Source organism: Mustela nivalis (genome assembly GCF_964662115.1).
Source record: "Mustela nivalis genome assembly, chromosome: 17".
Lineage (NCBI taxonomy): Eukaryota > Metazoa > Chordata > Mammalia > Carnivora > Mustelidae > Mustela > Mustela nivalis.
The window spans coordinates 16821796-16848675 of NC_139036.1; the positions used below are offsets into that span (position 1 = coordinate 16821796).

The window sequence follows — 26880 nt, forward strand, 5'->3', positions numbered from 1 at the left end:
TACAATACAGGTGGATAAGGAGACAGGCAATTGCCAAAGATCTATCCAAAGAGAGCTCTGGCTTTTTGCAGAGCCAGACACACCTCCAGGACACTTTCAGCTCCCCAAAGGGCAGGTGATATGCCCTAACCCCAAGGCACAGCCACATTTTCCTGAACTGGGAATTCCTTTGGCCCCATGACTGTCCAGACGGAGGAGAGGTAAACTGGAATCCCGGGAGGGATGAAAGGGCCATCAGGAGGTGAAACCATGACCCTGCTCTCCCAGGCCTAAAGGACAGGACATGTCTACTGAAGAAGGAAGGTACATTTGTGATTTTGGCTGAACCTACAAGGCTTGGGTTCACCCTTATGGCCATCCTCTCTTAGCACCATCGGGCACCCTGGATCTGTTCTGCCCCAGAAGACAGGGCAGCCTGATCACAAAAGAAGCCCCCTGCCTTCTTGGGGCAGGATAGTCATGGGGTCCTAGCCAAGAGTACTGTCTGACCGTGTATGGAAGAGACCCCATCTCCAGCTGTGCTTGGCCACTCTGGTCAGCTCTGTGGAATTCTGCAGATGAGTGACATAGCCTTCCTGTCCACTGCTAACCAATCTGGCCCCAAAGCTCCCCTGAAACTGCTCTTCTCAGGGTCACCAATGACCTCCATGTTGCCAAGCCTAAGAACTTTTGCCCTACCTCGTCTCTCGGCACCACAACCCCCCTTCTACAGTCCTCTCCCTGGGCTTCCCAAGGGAGCTGCTCTCCTGGTTTTCGCTCAGCCCTCCTCACAGGCTCCTCCTTTCACCTCCATCTCTGCTGTCTTCCCAAGCTACCTATCTGTCTCCCTGCATTTAATACCTTCTCTAGGTTGACTCCTCACATGAATGTCTCCCACCTGGACCTCTCCTCGGACCTCTAAATTAGCATTTTTCATTTTTAGCATATTTGGTTTTCCCACTTTGTTGTCTCATGAATAGCTCAAACTCAGCATGTCCAAAACAGAGCCCCTGATCTTCCTCAAGAAACTTTCCAAGTCTTTCCATCTCAGAAAAAATGGAACCAAAACCCACCCATTGCTTAAGTCTCATCTAGGACAACTAGACATCTAGACTCCTCCCCTACCCAGTCCAACAACATATCCTGTTGTCTCAACCTCTTCAACATAACTCAAATCCACTCATTTCTCTCCATCACCGCTGCCAACCACCTCCAGTTTCAAGCTCCCTCCAACATTTTGCCTAGACTAGAGCAAAAGCCCTGATCTCCCTCCTTCCACTTTTGCTGATCTACAGTCCAAAGGGGCCCATGCCCACCACAGCGATCTCTCTGTAGTCCAAGGCTGAATCTAGACAGTAGCCCCAGAGCCCTGAGATGGGACAGGCTGAAACTGGAGGCTTCGGACTGGATAAGAACAACTCCTGCCCTTGAAGCCCCATCCTGCTGAGGAGTCCAGGCCAAACCCCAGGGTCTCCCAGGAATCTCACCCAGGTGACCAGGGTGATAGTCTTCATGGGACTGAGGCTGTAAGTCCCCCACCCCCTCCCTGTCCCTCACAACAGCTGATAGGCAATTCCCAGAAGAGACCATCTGGGGCTTGGTGCAGAATGTCCCCCACACTCATGCATCAAGGAGATTCAGAGATTATCAGTGAGCTGGAAGGCCCTGCCGGGGTGTTTGCACACCCAGTGATACTGAGTTTTAAACATGTGTTCCTGTTTACTCTCCCTGCCAGAGCTTTGCTGGCTGCCCTGTAGCCAGGCAACGCTATCTGACCTGGGGGACCAAGAGGGGGACTTTCTGTGCCAGTCAGGTCACCTGAAGAGGGTTATCTAAGCGCAGCATAATGAAGCTCCTGTCTTCCTTCCCACACCTTCCCTCCCTCACCCTAAAACGATCCTGGGCTCACTGGCCACAGAGCAGACCACTCTGATGGGAAGAAGTAGGTTAAATGGGAGGAAGAGGACAGTGTGTGGTAGGAGGCAGGCAATGGCAGCTCCTTTCACAAAAACACTGGACAACCCCAAGTCAGGGCTGGGTGATACTCACATATGTCACTTTTTTGCCCTCAACGGAGGGGTGATACTTCCACCTAGATGGGGGGGGTCAGTAAGTTGCTGACCTAAGGCAAGAGAATCGAGGTCACATCTCAGCTCCAGACTGACCGTGTGATGTTGTGTGCCTTTCGTTTCTCTGTGGAAAAGCTTTGGGACAAAAGACATGCCTACCCTTCAAAACCCATGGTCGAGAGAGGACAACATCTGAAATTATATCATTGGTCCCAGGCTTACAAAGCAATGCAATCAGGCAGATAGAGAATCAGCCACAGAAACACGGAAGCCCATAAAAGGAAGATGTAGTGTGGCCGGGGCGGGGGTGAGGGGTTGTGTGCGGTGGAGGAGGACTTCTAGGGTTTCCTTAGGAATGGGTAAAAATCCTCCAACTGACAGACAAGGAACTCAAGTCTAACAAAGCCTAACATCTCCCACTGAACTAGGGAGGGGGCCTGACCTTGACATAGGCTGAATAATGTCCCCGTCCAAAAGATGCTCTTGTCTCTGTCCTCAGAATCTATGAATATGTGATGTCACACGGCAGCAAAGGGGAAATAGGTTGCAGCTGGGATTAAGTTTGCTCAATCAGCAGACCCTGAGACATGAAGAGGATCCTAGACTATACAGGTGTTTCCAATTTAATCAAGAATCCTTATAACTAGGAAGCCAAAGAGAGAGAAGCAGAGAGACAGCAATGGTAGAAGGACTTGGCCAATGTCGCTGCCTTTGAAGACAAAGAAGCAGAGCCCTGTCAACACCTTGATTTTAGCCAGTGAGACTTCTCACCGCCAACATTTTGACAATAAATCTGTGTTGTCTTAAGCCACCCAATTTGTGGTATTTGTTTCAGCAGCTGTAAGAAACTAGTACAGACCTCCTGACAGTAACGGTTCGATAAGACTTGACCGAAGGGAGGAGCTCTGACACTCTAGCACCATGTCTCTGACGGGGAAACCTCTCTCCGCTCCCCAAATTTGAACTGCTCTGTGGCACATAGTCAGTCTGGAGTGAACTTTTATCTTATTATTTTGATACCTGCTTAGAACCTCTTTGCTGACCTCCAAGAAACCAGGTGTGAACTTCTAACTTTCACTGAGTCTGGGACTCGTGCAACAAGAAGAAAGGCTGCCCAAACAGGTGGCGGAGAACCAGTCATGCAAAGAAGCCTGGGGCACTGCCTGTCCATGGCAACTCAGGCTGGTCGGAAAACCTGAGATGCTGCCAGCCCTTGGACTCTGGGTCCCTGCATCAGCCTTGCTGACTGGGTGACAAGGCCCAACCCTGACACGTACTAGACCCTCCAAGCATTAGAAGACCCACCTTCCTGCTCCCCAGATTGGACTGTGGTTCTTTTTTTTTTTTTTTTCCCTTAGACTATGGTTCTTTTTTTTTTTTTTAAGATTTTATTTATTTATTTGACAGACAGAGATCACAAGTAGGCAGAGAGGCAGGCAGGCAGAGAGAGAAGAGAAAGCAGGCTCCCTGGTGAGAAGAGAGCCCGATGTGGGGCTCCATCCCAGAACCCTGGGATCATGACCTGAGCCGAAGGCAGAGGCTTTAACCCACTGAGCCACCCAGGCGCCACCTGGACTATGGTTCTTAATCTACTTTCTGCTTCACTATTTTGGTGTCTAGGACTAGACACCAAAGGATTGACTGGGGCAGACACCAAGATCCATTACCTCATGGGTAAGTGACAGAGACAGCATCATGTCAGGATTTCCGGCCTTTGTGAGCTTACCCAGGCTGTCCTTATCTCTATGCCCAGGCAGGGACCACTGGCCTCCTTAGTGGAGGTCATGTCCTATCTTGGGTCACTCTCAGAGGTAGTTTCTGGGGCTTTTGCCTCCCTGTAGGCATCACACCCTCAAAGAGGAGCAATCATATCTTTCCACTTCCACAAGAGTCACCAAACATGAGGAGACAGATAAATAAGTCACAGCTCCTGCCTCCTGTCTCCCACGGCCTAACTCACCAACCCACAGAAGGACTTCCCCAAACTCCACCTGGACAGGGAGTCACAGGGAGATCCAGCTGGACTCCCAGAATCATCCTGAGCCCCACCGCATCTCTGGGGTAAGATGCAATTCAGGTCTCCTCTGAGCCCAGGCCACCCACCAGGACCAGCCCATGGGAAAGCAGAGCTCTAGAAACAGCAGCAGGACTTCTGGCAGAGGTCAGCCGCCAGGAAGGATATGAAGAAAACAGTCACTGGAGAGGACACGTCCCTCCCAATGATATTCAAATGAATCTTTTAACATCATGTTGGTCAAAAGAAGCCTAGGTGAGGGCAAACTGGGGCTAGGCCACTAGCTGGTGATCCTGGATGAGGCAACCCAGCCCTTCCACCTTCCCTCTCCCTCCTCCCACTTCTCGCCTCCTGCCCTCTCTTTGCCTCTTCTCTCCCTACTTCCTCTTTCCTTTCTCCTTAGTACCCCTCTTTTTCTCTTCTACAACAGATGACACCACCTGGCCATCCACCCCTCACTTCTGGCTTTCCTTGCCAACCAGCCATCATATTAACATCTGACATTTCAGAAACTTCTCTATCTTGCAGACCAATCAAATCAGCTCATTTGCTAACAAACCCAATTCACTCCTGAAACAGTCTTGATTTCCACATATAACCAAGCCAGAGGGTCCAGAGGCTCCCTCCTTGAAGGAGACCCTGCTAACCCAGCCTCCTGCTAAGGGCACAGCAGTTCCCCTCCAAAGGACTGTGTCACGCCCACTGAGGGGCCGAGTTCACAGAGGACACCGCTCTCCTCCAAGGAGCTAACCACTATGTTACAAAGTTGAAATAATTTAGGAAAATAATAATAATAATAATAATAATGTCTCTTTCCTAGTCTTTTACCTCATCTTAAAGGACTCTTCTGGAAATTAATATCTTTTACAGAGAGGAAACCTTTAACTAAACTTCAGCCATTCCTTCTGAGCTACTTGATTTTTTTTTTTTCCTCACTGGTTAAACGCAAGTAAAATCAAATTTAACTCTTTTTATTACAAAGGAGCACAAAGAGTGAGATCCCATGTATTCACACCACTATCTGTGTGGATGATGCCAAGATGTCTGGACACTTAGCAAATGGTAAGGAGGAATATGTCTAGATGGCAGAAGTACTATTAGGGCTTTCTTCCTACTTCCTTTGTACTTTACAATTGCTCAAATTTTTTATAATAAGCACGTATCATTTTATTAAAAATAGTTTGGTTTTCCCTGCTTGTCATTTACTTACAGAAAGCTCTTATGGAAATTCTCCAAGAAAATGCGGGGTTTTATCTGTCCAGTGCCACCGTCACAAGGCTGGATTGATCCCTGCATGTTCATCATCACCTGTTATGAGCATTATTAAGCACTGACCACTCAGTATTTATAAAGCACCTACTCTGGGCCCCTAATGTACCAGGCCCCATGGCAGCAAGAACACACTCTGCCCTCTCAGGACAGAGCTGGGGCTGCCCTGAGCCAGTCTCTCCCCGCCCCGCCCCGCCCCCAGAACACCCGCCCCCATCACACTTGAATGACCTCCAACCACACAGGGGTGAGCAAGTGGTGGCAGAGCTTCTGGGCCTCACAAGCTCCCAACAGGAGATCCCGAGGAGGGCAACCCAAACCCTATCGCAGGCTAAATGGCAGCCCCCCAAAAGATATGCTGGCACCCAGGAACCTGTGACTGTCACCTTATTTGGAAACAAAGGTCTTTGCGGAGGTAATTAACTTAAGGATCTCAAGATGAAATCACCCTAGACTACCCAGGTGGGCCCTGAATCGAATGGCAAGGGTCCCTATAAAAGACTCGCAGAGTGCAGACAGCCACAGAGAAGAGAAGACCACGTGAAGACAGGCCCCAAGCCGAGGGAATGCATGGAACTACCCCACACTAGAAGAAGCATGGCTTCCCCGCCACTCGTGCCCTGGAGGGAGCACAGCCCTACCAGCACCTTGAGGGCAGACTTCTGGCCTCCAGCACTGCAGAAGAGTCCGTTTCTGTTGTTTCCCGCCACCAAGCTTGTCAGACGTTGCTACAGCAGCCCCAAGTAAGGGCCTGAAACTCCACCTCCACCCTCTGTGAGGAGCAGAGAATGTTCCAGGGGTCCAGCAGGGGAAGCCAAAAGGAAGGGGCACATGGGAGGTACCTACTTGGACTTATAACTGTGTGGGTAGTATCTCTTCAGGAACAAAAAAGAACCCACCATCCAGTGCCACCCGCAGCACCAGACACACTGGGCTGCAGTGTCAGGTGAAGGACACACAGGCATGTGAGCAGGTGACGAGGGTGGCGCATGGCATCTGGTAGGACCCCATCCCTGGCCACCCTCTATGAGGACGTATCTACAGCAGCTACAAGAAGGGGATTACCAATGAAACATCCCACAAGCATTTAGCTCACTGCCCACAATAATAACCATTAGTATCCATCGCATGCCAACATATATAACATGCGCACGGGTGCTATGAAGCCCTCGCTCACCCACTTCCTTTATAATCCTCCCAGCAACCCTGGGAGCCCCTAGGGGGACTCAATCTACAACTGAGGGAACTGAAGTTCATAGATCACCGAACTGCACACTGTCACACAGTTCCTAAATTCCAGACTCAGGCCCAGGGCTCTGTCCTGCACATTCATCACAGGAATCAGGACCCAAAACAAGCAGGGATGTCATAGAGGCAGGCTCTAAGTTGGGGGCAGGACAGCTGGTCAAGCCCTCAAAAGGTGGCATGGCTAAGGCTGGAGCAGGGAAGGGAGAGCCCCCAAGGAGATTCTAGAACACCAGCTGCATTAGCAGGGCACAAGACCTGTCCAGAAGTAGAGGGTCATTTTAATATTAGCTGTAGGCAAAAGGAATTAAGGAGGACACTCCCAAAAAAGACAGATATATCATGAAAGGCATTCCAAACCCAACCCTGGGCTCTCCAAGGCCCTGAACTACCCAGGTCTACACTTAGTCCAATCCCCAAATCCTTTATGCAGATGCTGGCCTTGCAGGGTCTTGGTGCCACTGTGGGAACATGATCCAGAGGGATGCTCCCTCCCTGAAGACCCCTCCCCCAGAGGCAGGACCCTTGGTTTGGGCCTTTTTCCAATACCCTCACAGTCGCCTACATGTCAGGCAGGGTTTGGCATCTGAGACACAGGGCTCAGGTGGGACCAATCATACAAAATGCAATTTCAGTTTCATCCATCAGACCTGGAAAGGCACCTCAACCATGGGCACCAAGCAGGGCAAGAAATGAGGAGAAACTACACTAACAACAGAAAAATTGGTAGATTTCCTTCTAGACTTTTTCTCTAAGCATTGCTATCCTATGGAGAAATCATAACGACTAACATCTCTGCAGCACATACTACAGGCCTCTGTTCTAAATGATCAACACAGATCATCTCAATCAGCCCCCATTACAACCACATGAGGCACGTTCTCTTATGTCTCTATCCCATCAGTGACAAAACTGAGGCACAGAGAAGTTACACAGTGAGGAAGTGTTAAAACCGAAAGCCCAGGCAGACAGGCTCCTGAAACTGTATTTTTAACTATGACTCAATACTATTTCACATTTTTTGAGAAAAAACACCAAAGGGGTCCAAGTCCAGGTCAAAGGAATGGGATCAGCCTCCACAGCGGGGGAGACCATGTGGCCTGGCAGAAGGACGGGCAGAATGGGCTGGAGAATCAAAAAGGGGAAGAAGGCTCCCGAAGAAAGCATTCTGGAAGCCTAGCCATTCCCCACACACATGGGAGAGAAAAAACAAGGCCCAAGTGGTCCACGTGGCTAGGCCAAGGCCTGTGGCTTAGGCTTCAGTTGGCAACATCTAGGAAGTAGGGCTCCCCTCTGATGCCTCCAGCTCAGAAACTAAGAATCCCAAGGCTACATGGGAGCAGATCAGGGACTCTCCTCTGTGCTGGTGAATCCCAGTTCCCTGGAGAGAAGCCCTGACTACATGTTTCTCAAGGGTAAAAACCACATGTCAGGTGTAGAGATTACTTAAAAACAAAATATTTTTAAAATTATCGTCTATTATCACAACTACTTATTAACCACCTACTATGCGGTTACTACTAGCTACTTCCTGGGTTACCTCATTACTCTTCACACCCCCTCCTCCAGGTCAGGCAGCTGCTGTCCCTGTACTACAGGTGAAGAAATTAGAGGTCAGAGAGATCAAGTAACATGCTCAGATGATTCACACCCAGGACTGTGGAGTAGAGCTTAAGAGAACACAGTCTCCAGAGTCACACAGACAGACTTGAGCTCAAATCTGGGCTCCACACTCACCAGCTGGGGGACCTTGAGCAAATAATTTAACCCCTTCTGACAATCTCAGAGCTGCCAGAAGTGAGCCATCCCACGTCTCACGTCAACTCTAAATGACTGGCGGTGGGGGGCTGCAATGCTTTGGTGGCGAGGTTCTGAGACCACATCCGAAGTCAAGGGAGGGAGCGCTGTGATCCATTATTGACCTCCACCATGGGACAGGAGGGTGGAATCATGTCTGGGCCATCCCCCACCTAGAGGAACACCGTAGCTCACAGAAATACCCACACGAACTCACTTCTATGGCCAGGGCACTTCTGACTAAAGCACCAAAGCAACTCACAGCCTTTGCAGTGACCAGATAGCTACATGGGGATAAATGGACCTGGATTCCTCTGTCCACTATATCCAACTAAATCGAAGTAGATCGTAGACCCGCAGCTAAAACTGTAAAGACTCTAGAAAAAAAACATGGAAGGAATCCTTGTGATTTGGAGTGAGCACAGACCTCTTAGGACAGAGAAGGCAATAGATGTAAAATGAAAAATCAGACATCAACCAAACTAAAGCTTCTGCTCATCAAAGGCATCGTTAAGAAAAGGATGAATTAGGGGCCCAGGTGGCTCAGTCATTAAGCATCTGCTTTCGGCTCAGGTCATGATACAGGATCCTGGGATCAAGGGAGCCTGCTTCTCCCTCTCCCACTCCCCCTGCTTGTGTTCCCTCTCTTGCTATGTCTCTGTCAAATAAATAAATAAAATCTTTAAAAAAAACAAAAACAAAAAAAGGGATGAATTTGTATCCAGACAATGTAAAGGAGGCCTATAAGAAGATGCTATTTTAAAGGGGAAGAAGGGGCAAAAGAACTATAAAATGGTCAACAAACATGTAAAAAACTGCTCAACATCATTAGTCATCAGAAAAATGCCAGTGAAAACCACCATGAAATGCCCCTCCAGGCCCACTCAAGTGGCTAAAAGGACTCAGACTGAAAAGGGCAAGTGTTGGCAAGGCTGTGGAGCCATCAACCTTCTCACACCATTGCAGGCAGCAGTGGGAAACGGTACAGCCATGTGGCGATCGGCAGTTTCATAATAAAGTTAAAATTCACCTCCCTATTGACCCAGAAGTTTCACTCTAGATATTTACCTAGGTGAAATGAAACCACATCTCCAAAAGACAAAAACATCGACACAAAACAAATCAGACTGTTCCCAGTATTTGGCTAGTCATTACAGCCAAAACTGGAAATAACCCAAATGTCCCTCAACAGGAGAATGAACCAATTTGCGGTGTATTCACCCACTGGTAACAGAAAGGCACAAGCTACTAACCCACTCAGCAGCATGGGCAAATCCTACACACGTTATGCCAAGCTGGACACAAAGGAATACATACTACATGACTCCTTTCAAATTAAATTCTAGAACAGGCAAAGCAAATTAAGTGTGGGGGGAAAAAAAAAAACACAGAGCACTAGCAGTTTCTGTGGCAGGGGCAGTGCAGGTGGGGGTGAAGTTGATTAGAAAAGGACACAGTGGAATATTCTGGGGAGACAGAAATGTCCTACACCTGAATCAGAGTAGGGTCACATGAATGAACCCATTAATGGAGGTGTACAGTTAAGACTTATGCATGTGAATGTAACGGAATTTTTTAAAAAGCAGTTACACCTGAGGTGATTTGCAAGAAGTGTAAGCTAGTTGGCCTTGGAAGCATGAACAAAATCAGTGAAGATACACACATGTGCAGATATGAGGGGCAGCTTCATGCAGGGGGTGCAAACATAGATATCGCCATGTTCTTAAAGCCTCCCAGGTGCACCCCCACAGACCCAGATCCAGGCAAGGCCTCCCTCATGTCTGCACTATCCTCGAGCTCCTGGGGAGTAGCTCCTAAGAGGATGACATCTGGACAGGAGACATAAATGGGGGTCTTCGTGGAGACCAGAGACAGCCCTCCCAAGGCCCACAGAGTATCACCAAGAGAACCTGTGCAGTGGCGGTAACGCAGGAACAAATATTTTTCCTCACTTTCATGTCACCCTCCAGGGCTTTCCTGAAGGGGGAACCAAACCTTCCTGCTATGTCCTTGAGCCCTTTCTGCCCCAAGAAGGCCCCCAACATCCTTTTCACAAACGCCTCCTCACCTCATCCACACAGAATTGGTAGATCTCAGAGGGGCTGACATAATCTCTACTCAACCCTGACAGAAGGGGACAGCCTCCCTTCCCAGAACCAACAGAAGAGAGGAGGCTGGAACTAGCAACAAACTGGAGAGCTGGCATCAGGCCTGAGGATAAGCTACAAGCTGGAAAGGAAAGTCCAGCCCCGCCCCCGGGGGAAGAGAGGCTGATGGGCAACTGGTGAGCCTGGGAGGGTGGGAGGAGGAAACAAGCACAGCTTGGCCCAAAGGGAATGAAGAGGATGCAGAGAATAAGCTCCTCAGACTCCATTTTCTTCCCTAGCATCTGGAGACTTATATACCTGCTTGACCTACCCCTGAGGGTTTCAAGAGTATTAGTGAGTCATGGAGAGCAGAGTACCAAAGGACAATGAAGGAACAAGACTTATTGCTCATCCCCACAGCAAGAACCCCAGGCCCCATTACCTTCCTCTGGAAAGAAATCTGAGAGGGATTGCCCTCAGACTCTCACAAAGGGGGATGGGGAAGGTCTCAGGGGAGCTGTCCTCAGGCTCTCACAAAGCAGGATAGAGAAGGTCCAAGAGGGAGCTGCCCTCAGACTCGCACAAGAGAAGATGGAGTAGACTGAGCAAGGGTCGCCTCCCAACTGACCAAGCCACCAAAGGCCTAGTGGGGATCCAAAGACAAATATGACAGTCCAGGTCAAGGTCAGAACAGGTCCAAGCACTGTCACCTTCAACAAAATGCCCTGCACACTCAGTGTGAGCTGGGAGAGAATCAGGAGGGTCAACCCCAACCCCTTCACTTCACAAGGCCCAGAAAGGTTGTTGTCTCCGGTCAGTCCCAGGGGTTAGCCCACCCCTGCGCTTGCCATCAGGGCCCTTCTGCCCACCCCACCCTGCCTCCCCAGGAAGCCATCCTCACTCCCCTCCACCCCACTGAGAAGCCACATGACACATTTGAGTTTGTCACATGCTGAGCCATATGGTTTCTTCTGTTCAGTTGAGGCCCCCTGCAGACAGCAGGCTCTTTGAGGGGTGAGGACCGTGGCCTCAGTTCGACCCCACAGAGCCCAGTGCAATGCTGGGCACACACAGGCAGCCCTTTCTAAATGCCTATTGATCCATCTGGGTATGAAAACCAGATCATAAAAAATGCAGACCTGGAAACAATCCACAGCATTCCCAGGGAGACAGTCCCAAACCCCTTTCCCAGCCCACCCTGCACCATCCACAGTGTGAGTTCTGGCTGGAACTGGGCTCTCATTCAGCCCATCTGCTTAGCATCTCTTTGGTTGCTTTTTCTCAGTTTTATATTAGAAAAAAAAAAAAATCCCCCTGAACAACACAAACAGCAGAGAGGCGGGGGAGGAGAAGCAAAGACGGGTAGCATCAGGTGCTCAGTAGGGGCAGAAGCCCAGGTTGAGGAATTCTCAGGGGGGCTGCAGGCTCCCTCTGCTCCCACAGTCCCTTTCTGGTGGGAGAAGCAACCAGAGGAGGTGCTGTCCTGGCTGTGAGAGGTGGGATGGGAGGAGCACTTTACCAAAACTTACTGTATTGACCGAAGGGGGAGCACCACTATCTTCAGGAGGACCTTAGGTGAGTCCAATTTCCCATCCAATTTATCTATAAAAGAAATTACTCATCCCTCACTGATATTCTATGACTCCCAAGCTAATCCCCCCAAGGGGGAGGCCTGCCAGCGCTGCCCCAAGCCTGTACTGCCCCCACTGCCCAGATGCTGGGGGTACAGCAGGGCCATGCTGCAGAACCCCCAAGGCCAGAAACCCTGGAGAGAGGCTAGCTTCTACTTTGGATGTCTCAGACATCGGTGTGCACTAATAACCTGGGGAGCTTGGGAGCTTGGCAAAGCAGAGGTCTGAGCCCGACATCACCAGTGGAAGCCCAGGTCCGTGCAGGTAGAAATACCCCCATGACAGATGAGGAAAGAGGGAGTTTTGGTCCGCATCTTAACACAAGGCTGGGGGCTTAATTCAGAAAAGTATTACCGGAGACAGAGGGTCTGTCTGCCAGGATATGAGATTCAAGCAAAACCAGAGAAGTAGAAGACCAGTCACAGGTTCCTCCCACCCGGATGTCCCAGACAGTCCGCGTGCCAAAAACATCCACCAGCAGAGAACGGGAGAGTCACTGCCCTTGAGGAGCTCAGTGCAGGGTGGTGTCGAATGGCCAGCAACAGGGCTTGGGAAGTACAATCACGAAAGGGACGCTCCCTCTGTGATGAGTGCAGGCTGGCAGGAGGACTGTGGTTTTAACTGTATGAGTCAGTATGCTTTGCCAAAGGACAAAAAAATAGGCTAGCCAAAGACAGCCTCTTAACCATGGCCACAGGCTAAGTCTTTCCCACAGAACAAGCCCACATAACAGTCATCAAGAGACCCCTAAGTCCAGGTACACCCACACCCACACACACTGACCCTCAACCCCAACCACAGAAGGGTACCAAACTGAGTGTGAGCCTCCAGGGTGACCCATCATATCTTCCTCTGAGTCCTCAGCTCTGACCTTGGCCTTGAGGCTTTGGACAGGAAAGCCACCCCAATAGGTTAGCGCTCTGCTCGGAGCCTGCCTGGAGTTCCAGTCAGGCCAGCCTTAACCCCAACAACCCGGCAGGCCCTATACAGGCCAGAACAGAGTAGGCTTGGGCGCCCAAGGCAAGTCATAAATGTTTTGAATGAATCACTATACTAACTAACAATCTCTTACTTATGCTCCGGATTCCTGATCAGTACCCCTCCCTCTTGTATCCACGCACCCTCGTGGCTCCCTTCTTCTAACATTTCCACTCACTCCTCAGCCCACCCCTGTCTGCTGTCCACGCCTCCCTCCCCAGAACTGTCCCAAGTCACGGCCAGGCCACACGTGCTCCCCCATACTTGGCCTCTCTGCCCCGCTGACACAGCTGTCCATTCTTCCTTCGTGGAACGCTCCTCCCACCCAGTCTCCAGCTTTCTCCACATTAGCCTTTGCTGGGAGAGTCCCCCAGGGCGCCACCCCAGGAATCTCTCCTCTTCTCACTCCACACTCTCCCTGGAGCACTCACTGGCCCCAGCCCAGCCCTCCGCCCCAAGATTTAATGTCCTCCTCTAGAAGAATGGCTCCAGATTACTGCCTCTAGTCCAGACCCTCTTCTGAGTCTGGCCCCCAAACACTGAGCATTTGTGTCTCAAACATGAGCAATGTAGCACTTACACCTTCAGCCCTCATCCTCCCTTGGGAGTCCCCCATCTCAGAGAGCAGCTTCGCCATTTACCAGTAGTTCCAAACCTGGGGTCACTCTTGCCTCCTCTCTCCCCCCAAATCCTCCTATCTCATTTATCTACCTCCTGGGAAATCAGAGATCCGACCACTTCCAAACAACCCCACAGAACCCTCAGAGTCAGGCCACCATCGTCTCCTCCCCACCCCTGCACCAGACTCCCTCAGTGACCTCCCTCTGCTTCTCCTACAAACTCTCCACCCAAGAGCCAGGGTGATTTTCCAAAAGTCCCATCCTCTGGCTACTGCTCAGACAAAAATCTTCAATGACATCAATGTCCTTAGTCAGGATAAAGCCCAAAATCTTTTTTTTTTAATAAAATTTTTTATTTTTTATAAACATATATTTTTATCCCCAGGGTTACAGGTCTGTGAATCACCAGGTTTACACACTTCACAGCACTCACCAAAACACATACCCTCCCCAATGTCCATAATACCACCCCCTTCTCCCAAACCCCCTCCCCCCAGCAACCCTCAGTTTGTTTTGTGAGATTAAGAGTCACTTATGGTTTGTCTCCCTCCCAATCCCATCTTCTTTCATTTATTCTTCTCGTACCCACTTAAGCCCCCATGTTGCATCACCACTTCCTCATATCAGGGAGATCATATGATAGTTGTCTTTCTCCGCTTGACTTATTTCGCTAAGCATGATACGCTCTAGTTCCATCCATGTTGTCGCGAATGGCAAGATTTCATTTCTTTTGATGGCTGCATAGTATTCCATTGTGTATATATACCACATCTTCTTGATCCATTCATCTGTTGATGGACATCTAGGTTCTTTCCATAGTTTGGCTATTGTGGACATTGCTGCTATAAACATTCGAGTACACGTGCCCCTTTGGATCACTACATTTGTGTCTTTAGGGTAAATACCCAATAGTGCAATTGCTGGGTCATAGAAGCCCAAAATCTTTAACAAAACTTCTAAGGGTCTAGGTGGAAGGGATGGGCAGAGTGAGTGAAGAGGAGTAGGGGGCACAGGCTTCCAGTTCTGGAATGACTAAGTCATGGGGATGAAAGACCCAGCGTCAGGAATACAGTCAATGGTGCTATGACAGCATTATGTGGGGACAGATGGGAGACACACTTGTGGTGAGCAGAGCCTAATGTGCACACTTGTCAGATCACTATGTTGTACACCAGAAACTCATGCAACATTGTGTCAACTATACTTCCACATAAAAAATGTGCTCAGATTAAATTTTTAAAAATAAAAAATAAAAGAAAACTTCTACGGGTCTGCCTCTTTGTCCCTAACTGTGGGTGCTCTGGCCCTTCTGGTTTCCCATTCTGCCCACGCAGCCACCTCTCTCCTGCTCCGGGGGGCTCACAGAGCCTGCAGCGCACATCTGTGTACCCATCCTGAGATTCTGCACTTCTAAGGCGCTCCCACATGATGCAGGCCCTGCTGGTCCCTTGGCCTCAATGGAGCAGCAAGCATGTAGAACAGTCTCCTCCACCCTGACAGCACCTTTGCCAAAGTCCTACTCAACTCCCAGGGCTCAGCTTCCACGTCATTTCCTAAGAAGTCCTGCCTGACCCTCTCCAAGTTTCTGCTCAATTCACACACACACATATACGCACGCCTACCCCTTATATAGCCCCGAGCTAGGCTTTACTTCTCCTTTGGAACGTTCATCACACCTAACTGTCCATCCTTCATCTTCAAATTAGTTTTTCAACTTTCACCTCCCCCTCCCCAACTCGATGACAAGCTCCAGAAGGGCAGGCACCATGATGCCTTGGCACACACAGAAGGGCAGGGATCACCAGGCCTGGCACACGGCAAGCACCTGTGGTAGAAAGCTGTTTGTTCTTGTCCGCCCTGCCTCCATCCCCCCATCTTCTTCTAATGAGCCTTCAATGTTCCTTTGAGAAATCACCCCTCTCCCACTCTCGGTTCTCTGGGCTTAGATAGCAAGTCGTGAGACCCAGGTCTGGCCAATCAGAGCCCCCACCCCTCTGGCCGCAATGATTGCTTCAGAACTGGACAGGTGACCTACACCAGGCCCTTCAGCTTCCTCCCTGGGACTTTTGCTAGAAGTACCGTGGGAAAGAGACTCTTCCTTCCACTGAAGTTACTCAGCAGGTAAGGAGTTAGGTCACCATCTTGCCACCACGGAGACAGAGCTTAACAAAGAACAAAACCAAAACAGAAGACAGATGGAATGAGACAAATCTCATAGATGCAGCCATGCCTAGAGTCCATATTTGCCATCACAAAGCAATACATTCTGTTTTATGCTTAAGCCAAAGTGAGTTATGTTTCCATCACTTGTAACCAAGAGTCCTGACTAATACAACATTCAAGCAAGTACTGGGTGTTGAATGAATTAAATGAGCATGTGAGTAAGGGAAGCCTGCCAAGAGAACTCAGTGACTCCTCCTCGGAAACTTCTAGGTTTCTTCCTGCAAACTTCCGCCACGCAGAAGCACAATGACAAGCATCCGACAACCAACTTTGCAGACCAAGGGGCTGAGAATGTTTGTCAGTGTCACCCTAGGCAAACAAAGCCCCCAGCACTTGGCTCAGATGCCTGCACTGGATTAGGCTAATGGAGGTGCTCTGCCTTCCGGTGCCCATGGGTACCCCACCAGGAGGAAGGCAGAGCTGTCTGCAGTCAGCCCTGCACCCCACCAACTCCTGAACTCCTAATCCAACCAGGGCAGGCTCTGGCTGTCATTCTATGACATTCCCCCTTGATGCATATCACACAGCTCTCCGAGTAGTGGGCATTCAGTATGGGGTGATAACAGAAAGGAGGCTTTTATCTACTTCCTTTGGGGGGGTCATTTTCCAACAGATCAGGTTAGGGGAGCAGGGATACAACAAAGACCAAGAGGAGAGAGAGGCGTAATTATTTCCCTGCGAGTCATCTCACAGCAAAGCTCTACGGCAGAGATGGAAGGCGGACTAGATGTCCCCTCAGATGACTCAGGAAGCAAGTCCTCGGACTTGTTCAGAGCTAGTCCTCACCTGGCCAACTGTGAGAAGGAGGAAGGGTGGAAAGGACCATCATGCACTGCTGCTTAGGTGGGAATACTGGCTGAGCCAAAGTCCTCCCTGTGACCATCCTGTCAGGGGGACTGAGAGTTGAAGGGAGACGAGCATGGTGCGGGGAGGGTACAATGCCTCAGCTCCTCTCCAGGAATGAGCAGTCAGGGCCAGGGTTCTGGAAGGTGGTCTCCCAGGAAGGAGACTTGTAAACAAAGTACTAATAGGAAAGAATTATTGACCCCCAGAAGCTCCAGAGCAACTCTCCCACAGGGACTGGGGTGACAGGGCCACCCCAGGAGGGCCAGTCAGAGGCAGGCAGACTACCATGCAAGTGCCACCCAAGTCCTAGGAAGGGGCCATCCCACAGACCTGCCTTCCACAGCCCCGCCACCAGGCAGCTCTCCTGGGAAGTAGCCCCCTAAGACACCAGGCTGCAATTTCTTCTAGGCCTTTTGGCTAAGATCAAGTGAAGACACCAGGCTGCACTCATTCCTGCCTGGACCCCACAGCTCCCCAAGGCCTCCTTCAGCCCCTGACACCCTCAAGTCTCAGTCATGGCTCCTCTCGCCTTGGTGAGCTCAGGTGGACACTGCCTCCTGAGGTTGTCAGGGGACTACATGGCACCCACTGGACAGCAGCAGCTGGGCCTGGACCAAAGGGACAGCTACTTCCCTCCCCACTTACCAACTCTAACTAAGCTTCTTACCTTCATGGTGGGAGGTGCTGTGAGAGGAGGGGACAGCGGCCGGTCTGGGAAGGTCACATCCGAGCTGTTGGCCAGCTCCTGCTTCCTGTGAAGAGGCCACAGAAGACAGAAGAGGTGAGTGAGGGCCCGCCTGAGCCATTCCCTCTCTCTGCCGACAGAAGCTGGGCATGGGGACCCGGTCTAATACACACCATGCAAAACTAGACTTGGGTGCATTCTCCACTGGAATGTGGTAAACTTTATTTTGTTTTGTTTTAAAACCTAACACAGTCCAGGGGCGCCTGGACAGCTCAGCAGGTTAAGTGTCTGCCTTCAGCTCAGATCATAATCCCAGGATCCTGGGATGGAGTCCCGTGTGGGGAAACCCCTGCTCAGCAGGGAGTCTGCTTCCCCCTCTCCCTCTGCCTGGGCCCCTGCTGGTGCACTCACACGCTCTCTCTCCCTCAAATAAATAAATAAAACCTTAAAAAAAAAAAAAAAACCTAGCATAGTCCAGTGTAGACAGAAAATACCTTTCATTTTATTTTTTTAAGATTTTAGTTATTAATTTGAGAGAGAGAAAGAGAACGAAACAGGGAGGCAGAAGGAGAAGCAGACTCCCTGCTGAGCAGGAAGCCCAACGAGGGGTTTGATATCAGGACCCTGGGATTATGACCCAAGGTGAAGACAGATTTCCAACCAACTGAGCCACCCAGGCACCCCTATTTTGTTATTTATTTATTTATTTATTTATTTATTTGAGAGAGAGAGAGCACACATGCATGCACATGTGTGAGCAGGGGGAGGGGCAAGGAAGAGGGAGAGAGAATCTCAAGCAGACCACCTGCTGAGTGCAGAGCCAGACCTGGGGCTCGATCTCACAACCCTGAGATCATGACCCAAGCTGAAATCAAGAGTAGGAGGATTAACCAACTGAGCCCCCAGGGGCTATTCCTTGCACGATCCCTGCACCAGCCACATCAACATCATCTGGGAACCTGTGAGAAATGCAAATTCTCAGGTGCACACCAAGGTCTCCAGCAATGGGTCCTGGGAATCTGGGTTTACAATCCCTCTGATGTACACTGCAGTTTGAGAACTGCCGTTCTAAAGACATAGAAGACCCACAACACCTACAGGCCTCTGACACACGGACAAACATCGAAAGGCATCAAAATAAATGTAGCCGTTTTACCGCAATGACATAGTAGAAAATAATTAGGCCCTGAAACTATAGCAGTTATCGTTTATCTTCAAGTATTTTCATTTGCCAAAATTACAGTGGTTAATAAAATGCAGCTATACATTTGATAGATGTATTCAAAATACATTTGAATTCAGGACCAAAGAAAGAGAGACAGAACAGGAGTATAAACGTCCCCTTTGCCCCTATGACTGTGTGCACGTGCATGTACACACACACACACACACACACACACACCATGGCCAGAGAGCTGACCTTGGGAGAATGGGGCTGCCTGCTGTGTGAGCTGCAGGTAGAACTTATTTTAGTCCATGTGGGCTAGGACCATGGAGAAGCAGCTCAACAGAGTTGTGTCACCATGACAACATGACAGCAACAAGTTCACTGCTCTCACATACTCCCCATTTTCCATCTGGCCCTTGGTGGTGACCAAGGAGCGCTAGTTTCCAGACCAATCACCAGGCAGGATGTTGGCAGAGAGATAAGGCTCTGGAGCACTGGTTACACAACAAGGCCAGCTGGACAGTACCTGGGGGAGCCCCAGACAAGGCGCTCTGGAGTCCTGGACATGCCCTGGCTGTCTCCTGGGACAGCAGAGAGAGAAGAGGGTAACTGTGTTAAGAGCCCAAGACCAGGCTAAGCCACCAAGGCTTCCAACTTTGCAACTGTTTCCTTTTCCAGAACCCCAACCTGAAGCAGAGTCAGTCTGATTCCAGGGTCCCACCTTGATATCCAAAGGACCCCCACTGCCACCTCAAGGGAATGCTTCTGTACTTTCCAGTGCACATCTTGCCAACAGGGAGGAAAGCCCCAACCCCAGGCTTCCTACAGAGCCCCACCCTCTGCATTTCCAGAAGAAGCCCTTGCACGGGAAACAGGCACCACCCCAGGCTGGGTTTACAACCCCTTAGCCCACAGGGCAGCCCAACCTGAAAGAAAACCAGACCAGATGCTGCCGGGCCTATCTACCCCGACACGACTCTCGCCTAGCCCTGCAGCAGGCCATGCCTCATTGTCCTCTAGACAACCAGGTAAGAAGGCTGCATGAACATCTGACTTCGTACAGGATCCATATGACCCCCATTAACCTCGACCTGCCTTTCTGATCAGACCCCCTTTCTGATCCTCCATCTGTCTTTTTCTTCATATCTTTCTGGACCTATGTCTCACTCTGAGGGTGTGGGTGGAGGAGAAGGAAGGTGCCCCCCTCCAGATCTAGACTATTACTGGCACAAGAACCAGCAGAGCCACAACTCAGCATGTGTAGATGTGCACACACTCACACGCAAAGGAATGAACAAGCCTCCTTCTACCTCTTAGTCAGGAGCCACCAATTCCCCTTCCATTTCTGGCCTTGGGCCAGTGCAGGGTCCAGCCCAGCTGCTCTGGCCCCCACCTGCCCGTGGACCCCACCGAGCTGGATCCTGGCACAGGCTTACCCCCTCCAGCCACTACGCCATCTCCCACACAGCTATGGCTCCTCCTCAAAGCGCCCAGCCCCTGAAGAGCTAAGATGGGGGTAAGGAGGTGAGGAAGGATGAGCAGGGACCAGGGCACCAGCCTCAGGTCCCCTGAGGTGAGGATGGATGAGGGCAGCCCCTCACTCCCAAGGAGCTGGGAGCCAAGAAGGAAGAAGCATGCCTCCTGCCCAAAGTCTACAGTAGGAGGCTGTGGCACACTCGCCTGAATGCAGTCCTGGCTCTCCAGGGACACCAGCTAGTGGGCAATGTTGCCAGGTTTTTACCATCCCTGGTCTAGGGACACTCATTTACAGAGTCATGCTGTCTGCTTCTCCCCGTAAGGTGAAAGATGTCCACTCCCATGGGTCCAAAGCAGATGTGGTCATTACCCAAGACCCCTGAGTCTCAGGCAATGGGCCACCGCATCAAACCCCTCCTGGGCTCACCCCGCTTCCCTGCACCAGCCTATTTTCCCTGGAGGCTGGCATAAGCTCCTGGGACCACTCTCCAGGGAGCAGTGAGGACAATTCAGTGAAGGCATGAGGTGTTTTCCAGCCAGAAGGATTCCCTGAATGGTGTCTGGAGCCTGGAAGGTGCCAGAGCAGGAATGAGCACCAGTAGCTAGCAGCTTCGTGCCTATTCTAGGGCTCTGTCCAAGACTCTGGATGGGATGCCAGCATGGACAGGAGGCAAGACTGTGGCCCTCAAAGAGAGCAGAACTCAGAGTACACAGAGGCCCTTGGTCACAAACCCTGGTATAGCGATGGCTTCAAATGGCACCTGTGGGAGTGGACAAGACACAATGCTCCACCCCCGTTCTCACCTCCTAGATGCCAAAGCTGCCTGTTACAGGTTGAATTTGTGTCCCCCAAAAATATATGCTGAGGTCCTAACCTCCAGGACCCATGAATGTCCTTATTAGGAGATGTGACAAGAGGTCATTAGGATGGTTCCTTAATTCAATTTGACTGGTGTCCCTACAAGAGGCGAAGGCAGCCATGTGAAGCCACAGACACACAGGGAGAATGCCAGGTGACAACAGAGACAGAGACCAAATTGACGCCAAGGGTGACCGACCAGCCCCTACTGGGAACTTCAAGACTTGAGGAAGGCATCTACCCCAGAGCCTTCAGAAGGAGCAGGTCCTGCTCACACCTTGGTCTTGGACTTCTAGCTCCTTCCGTCCAGACTGTTACCTCTCTGTTGTCTTCTAAAACAGAGACAACAAACATCTAGTTGTTTTGAGACAGTGTCCTTACTATTATTTGTAACAACTTTCTTATGAACCATAGTGATCTTGACATGGTCACAGAACTGAGTCTGAAACTGCCTTTCCGACCAAGCCAGCCAAATGCTCACACACACCTCCTAAGATGTGGGGTCCCAGAACCACACAGGCACCCACAGGAGGAAGGAAAAAAGGGAATGAAGAGAAGGCAGAAGAGGGAGGAGGAAGCTCATATACTGTGCTCAGAGAAAGGTGGCAAACGCAGACAGAAGTGGTCAGGGGCCTCCTCCAGCCTCTAGGGGCCGTGGGGGTGCCTCCCACTCAGCATCCCTCTGCCCCAGAACCACGCGGCACTGAGGTTCTCTGCTCTGGGATTCCTTCCCTAGAAGCATGGACAAACCTGGGGCAGCTGGGAGTGGGTCTAGCTGCCTTTAGCCAAATGCAGGTCTCAAGAGGAAATGATCAAGGAGCCTGTGGTGGAAGCTGAGAAAGTCAGATGCGACTGTTCATCCCCCCAGGTGAGGGTCCTACTTACAGCACCCAGGTCTTCTAGCTCCTTCCGTCCAGACTCAGATTGGGACCCTAGACCCAGACCCTCTGAGGTCATCTCCCCACCACTTCTATGAAAGTGCCCCACACTAGGGATCAAGAGACTCCCGGGTTCCAGTCTGCCTCTACCTGTTACCCCACTGTGAGCCGTTGGGCAAGTAACCTCACCTCTCTGTAACCTCACCTCTCTGTGTCCCACTTCCTTCATCTGCCAAGATGGAGGCAACATTGTTCTGAGGAATTAAATGCAATGGCTATGAAATAAAACACAAGGTCCTACACAAATACAGATCATTATTACTATTATCATATTTATTGTTACTGTAACCCCAAAAATGATGATCTAATGTCCAAGTGGAGAGAGAGAAGCAAGGAAGGGTCCGGCACTGTTTAATGTCTTTGAAAACATTTCTGGCATTTCAAAAGAGCACCCGTTCTAGTCCCAGCAATCCATTCTCGGGATCATAACGATCGGTTAATAATCAACAGAAAAAATACCCACCTCTCAGCAGATGGCTCTGGGGCCAGCTTGAAGGCCTCCTTCTGGAAGAAAGTTCTCCCAAACCTACAAACTCCCTTTGTCTCCATCTCTCACCCCACTGGGTCCCCAGCCACCTAGCCATTTCTGGCTCTACTTTCTCTGGCTTCCAAAGAGCCACGCTAGAGGAATGCAGACCGCTGGCCTCTGTACAAAGCTTCCCAGGAAAACTAAACCAAAAGGAATGAGACATACCATTCACAACAGCCAAAGGTGGAGATGACCCAGTAATGAACAGAGAAACACAAAATGTGGTCTAGCCACAGGATGGAATAGTATTCACCCATAAAACGGAACAAAGTACTGACAGGCTACAGTGTGAATGCACCTCAAAAACATGATGCTACAAGAAAGAAGCCAGACATAAAAGGCCCCATATGGTGTGATCTTATTCACAGGAAATGCCCAGAACAGGCAAATCCAGATACAGAAAGTAGACTGGCGGTTGCCAGGGGCTGGTGGGGAATGGGGAGGAATGGGGAGTGGCGGCTAATAGGTTCAGGGGTTCTTTCTGAGGGGATAAAAATATTCTGGGAACTACACAGGTGATGGAGGTACAACTGTGTGAAAATATGAACCAGCACTGAATTATACACTTTAAAGGGTGAATTTTATAGTGTGTAAATTATAACTCAGTTGTTAAAAAGGAGGAAGAGAGAAGGGGCTGAAAGGGCTCTATATCTGTCGTTTCTGCTGCTTATTTTCTGCACTGGCTGCCTTCTGGTGCCCCAAAGGCCCTGGGCTGCGTGCAAGTTCTGGCTTTGAGACTATGGTTCAGACACCAATGAGGGCTCCCTTACTACCTGCACCTGCAAGGTCCTCCATCTCCACTCCCAACACTCAGAAGTACCTGCATTGTCATTTACTTGGAGCGATCATCTGAGTCCTAACTTTTTCTATTTCCCCATCCTATATAGCTAACTAGAACATAAATGATAGGGATAACATAAAAAGCCTATGGGAAATTAGTACAAGAAGCAGACATGCTAAGAAGGAAGAAGAATTAGTAGCCAGAATTAGCTTGAGGCCTGACAAGCTGAACCTCAAAGTCTTTCTGCTTTCTCTGCTCTCTCTGCTTTCTCATCTGTAGAATAGGCAAGTTAACTCCCAACACCTATTCCCTGAGAAGGACTCAGAAAATTGGGCTCAACTCCTTGATGACTAGTGTCTTAGATGGCTTTTATGGTGGCAAACTATTATGTGGTCCCTGGGCAAGGCAGGCCAGGGGGAGGGATGAGCAGAGAGGGAAGGCAGGATACAGGTTCAGGGGAGTCTGCCTTGTTGTCTACAGAGACCCCAGGCCCTGTGGCACAATCACGATACCCTCACCCTAGCAGCCGGCCATCCTGGAACATCCCTGCACCTGGAAACATATTCGAGAAGTTCTGTCCAGGCTTGGCAGGACATCCTGGCAGCAGGCTAGATGGAGGAGAGGGCCAGGCAAGTGGGCAGCACGTACAGTGGATCAAAAGCACTGGCTTTATGGTTCAACAGGCCTGGATTTGAATTCTAGCCCTACCCCAATCAGCTATGTGACCCTGGTCAGATCACTTCACCTCCATGCCCCTCAGCTTCCTCATCTGTAAAATGGTATAATTACAGCCCCCTTCCCAGTGGCCTTAATAAGGCCTACAAGGCACTCAGCTCAGGGCCTGGTTTCAGAAGACCTGGTCACCACCACTCTGTTGCCAAGGCTGCCATCGAAGAGGGGGAGGAGTGGGTATGGAGGAGAGGGCTAAGGCAGAAAGCCAGAAGGTGGAGGAGAGGGGCAGGGCAGCTTCAGATCTAGGGAAATTCAAATGCCCAAATACTCTGGACTCTAAGTCTGGAAGGCAGGGACAGGAAGGCCCAGCCACTGTGTGGGCCAGGTCCTCAGCACACGCATAGGGCCTGACTGCAAGCCCCAAAGGGACAGACACAGACACGAGGGGGTTAATGTCCATCCTGTGCTGGGGCAGATGTGGAAAGGGAGAAGAAGAGGGCCCAGCAGAGCTGGCAGGGTAGCAGACGGACAGAAGGGAGCACAGGATTTGGGAATGAGAGGTTGTAGCAGGTAGAGAAATGCACCCCCAAAGAGCCTCTTAGGAAGGAGCAGCTCCTGCTCACCTGGCAGCATCTGGCAGGGTTGACTTTGCTGTCATGTCCCATCCCTGTGCACACTTCTGATGCCTAGGAATTTGGAGCCCAACCCTGGACCACTGATGACTCAAAACTCTCCAGGGATGCAAAATGGCTACTCCCACCCCCACCACGCCCACCACTTCCTGGGATTCGTGGACACAGACCAGCAGCCCTGGGAGAAACCATCAGAAGCCATTCAACAGTGGCACCTGGGTGGCTCAGTAGGTTAAGTCTCTGCCTTCGGCTCAGGTCATGATCCCAGGGTCCTGGGATCAAGCCCCACATGGGGCACTCTGCTCAGCAGGAAGCTTGCTTCCTGCCCACCCCCCCGGCCTGCCTCTCTGCCTACTTGTGATCTCTCTGTCATACATAAATAAAATCTTTTAAAAGAAGAAGAAGGAGAAGGAGGAGGAGGAGAAGAAGAAGAAGAAGAAGCTGCCATTCAACAACCTAATGCCACAGACAAGGACACCAAGGCCCAGAGAGGCAATGGGAGATGCCCAAGTCCCCCACGCCGGGCTGTCTCCTGGTCTCCAGAGTGTGCAGTTCCAAATCACCAAAGCTTAGTTCATGAAAATGAGCAGGTTGTATCTCAGGAAGAACTGGTCAGGAATTATAGCTGGTCTATGCACACACATTGATAAAGCCTGAGTGTTGGGGCACCCAGCTGGTTCAGTCAGTAAAGCATGTGACTCCTGATCTCAGGGTTGTGAGTTCAAGTCCCATGTTGAGCACAGAGCTTATTAAAAAAAAAAAAAAGGCCTGAGTGTCAGGGGTCCATAGGGTCTATGGGCCCCCCAATAAGGGATGAATCGACAGCACAAGCCAGGGCTGCACAGGAGGTAAACAGGCCACACCCTGGGCAATGAGACGGGGCTCCCTGTGGGACCAAGGAGAAGTCTGGCGATAGTTTGTACCTGTAGCTTTAAAAAACATACTGGCTTCTCTCTGGCTGTACTGGGTGAAGGTGGCACTGCCCTTTCTTGGAGGACCATGAATCCCAAAACTGGGCAAGGGGAAGGAAGAAGGCAGGCACCAAACAGGAGGGTTACCCAGCCCTGGATACCCAGCCACAGCCCCTGGTTCAAGACAACCGAGTCTCCCCCACTATTACATCTCAGAGCCAATGGACCAGCCCACACACAGGCACATCTCCATGCTCCTGGGAAAAGCCTTACCAAACAGACAAGTTTTAGAACTGATGCCACATAGGTCCCATATGAGTAAGAGCAGAACTTGAGGGGTCTGGTGTGGGCCTGTGAGTCACAGAATCAGAAATCTGAGAGCTGGGCTTCGACTCCCAGACCCCTCACTCCAATCCCATTGCCCTCTCCCATCACACCTGTCCTGTGTGCCACAGCAGAGGCAGAGAAGGGAGGACACCAGCCAGCACCTTCTCATGTCCTTGAAGCTTGAGTTCTTGGAGATCCAGGGTGGGCTGTGTATTGTTTACCAAGAGTAGTAACATCAATACTATTTACAAACACCCAAGAAGACAATCCAGGCCAGAGAAGTGAAAATGCAGACACAGTCCTGAAGGCACAGTGCACCCACGTGAAAGACCCACTTGCCAAGTACCAACTGTGGGTTAAACAGAATAAAGAGCCATGGGACACGGGGAAAGGAAGGCCAGGTCTCCCTGGGAGATCAGCTCAGGTATCACAGAAGAGGTCACAGCTGAGCTAGATCTTGAGGGCAAGGCCAACACCTACCCAGGAGGGAAAAAAATGGGGAATGGAAAAGAAGCAGAGACATGTAAGAATGAAAGCAAAGAGCACTGAGTCAGACCATCCAGTGTCACCAAAGCAGAGGAAACACTTCCCTAGCTTTAACAGGCCCTCGAAAGGAATAGTAAAAAACCCCAGTCCCCAAGTTTACCATGGACCAGGGCTGTTGGAAGCCTGGCTCACTGAAGACTCATGACAGCCCTTTGCAGCAAATATTATTAACTCCATTTTACAGAAGGGGAAACTGAGACTTGGAGAGATTGGGTGACTTGTCCCAGTTCCCACAGCTGGACCTGGGGCAGTCCAGCTCCATAGTGCACTGACGGTGGGAAAAACCGGGGCTCATTGAAGAAGAACATCAGCATCACACTTTCCCAGGGTCGGGCATGTACGTCACCAGGTCAAGCTACTGGATCACGAGGGGAGAATTCGAGAGATAAGTGATACCATAAAATGAAACAATATTAGAATAATTGGGATCCCAGAGGAAAAAGAAAGAGAGAAGGGGCCAGAAGCTATATTGGAGCAAATTATAGCAGAGAACTTCCCTTAATCGGGAAAGGAAACAGTCATCAAAATCCAGGAGGCACAGAGAACCCCCGTCAAAATCAACAAAAATAGGTCAAGCAGTCATCAAAAATGTTCCAAC

At 50.4% G+C, this 26880-nt stretch overlaps 1 protein-coding gene across 7 annotated transcripts in view; it reads right to left on the minus strand.

Annotated features, from left to right (window-relative positions):
* Positions 1–26880, minus strand: part of RAP1GAP2 (RAP1 GTPase activating protein 2) — a 231358-nt gene that overhangs the window by 86219 nt on the left and 118259 nt on the right. For all 7 annotated transcript variants that reach the window (XR_014304844.1, XR_014304845.1, XM_082707076.1 and 4 more), the window contains one exon: positions 17426–17510. Coding sequence is in view for 5 of the 7 variants with exons in the window: in XM_082707076.1 (XP_082563202.1) it covers positions 17426–17510 (85 nt within the window). In the remaining 2 variants the exon portion in view is untranslated. The remainder of the gene's footprint in view (positions 1–17425; positions 17511–26880) is intronic.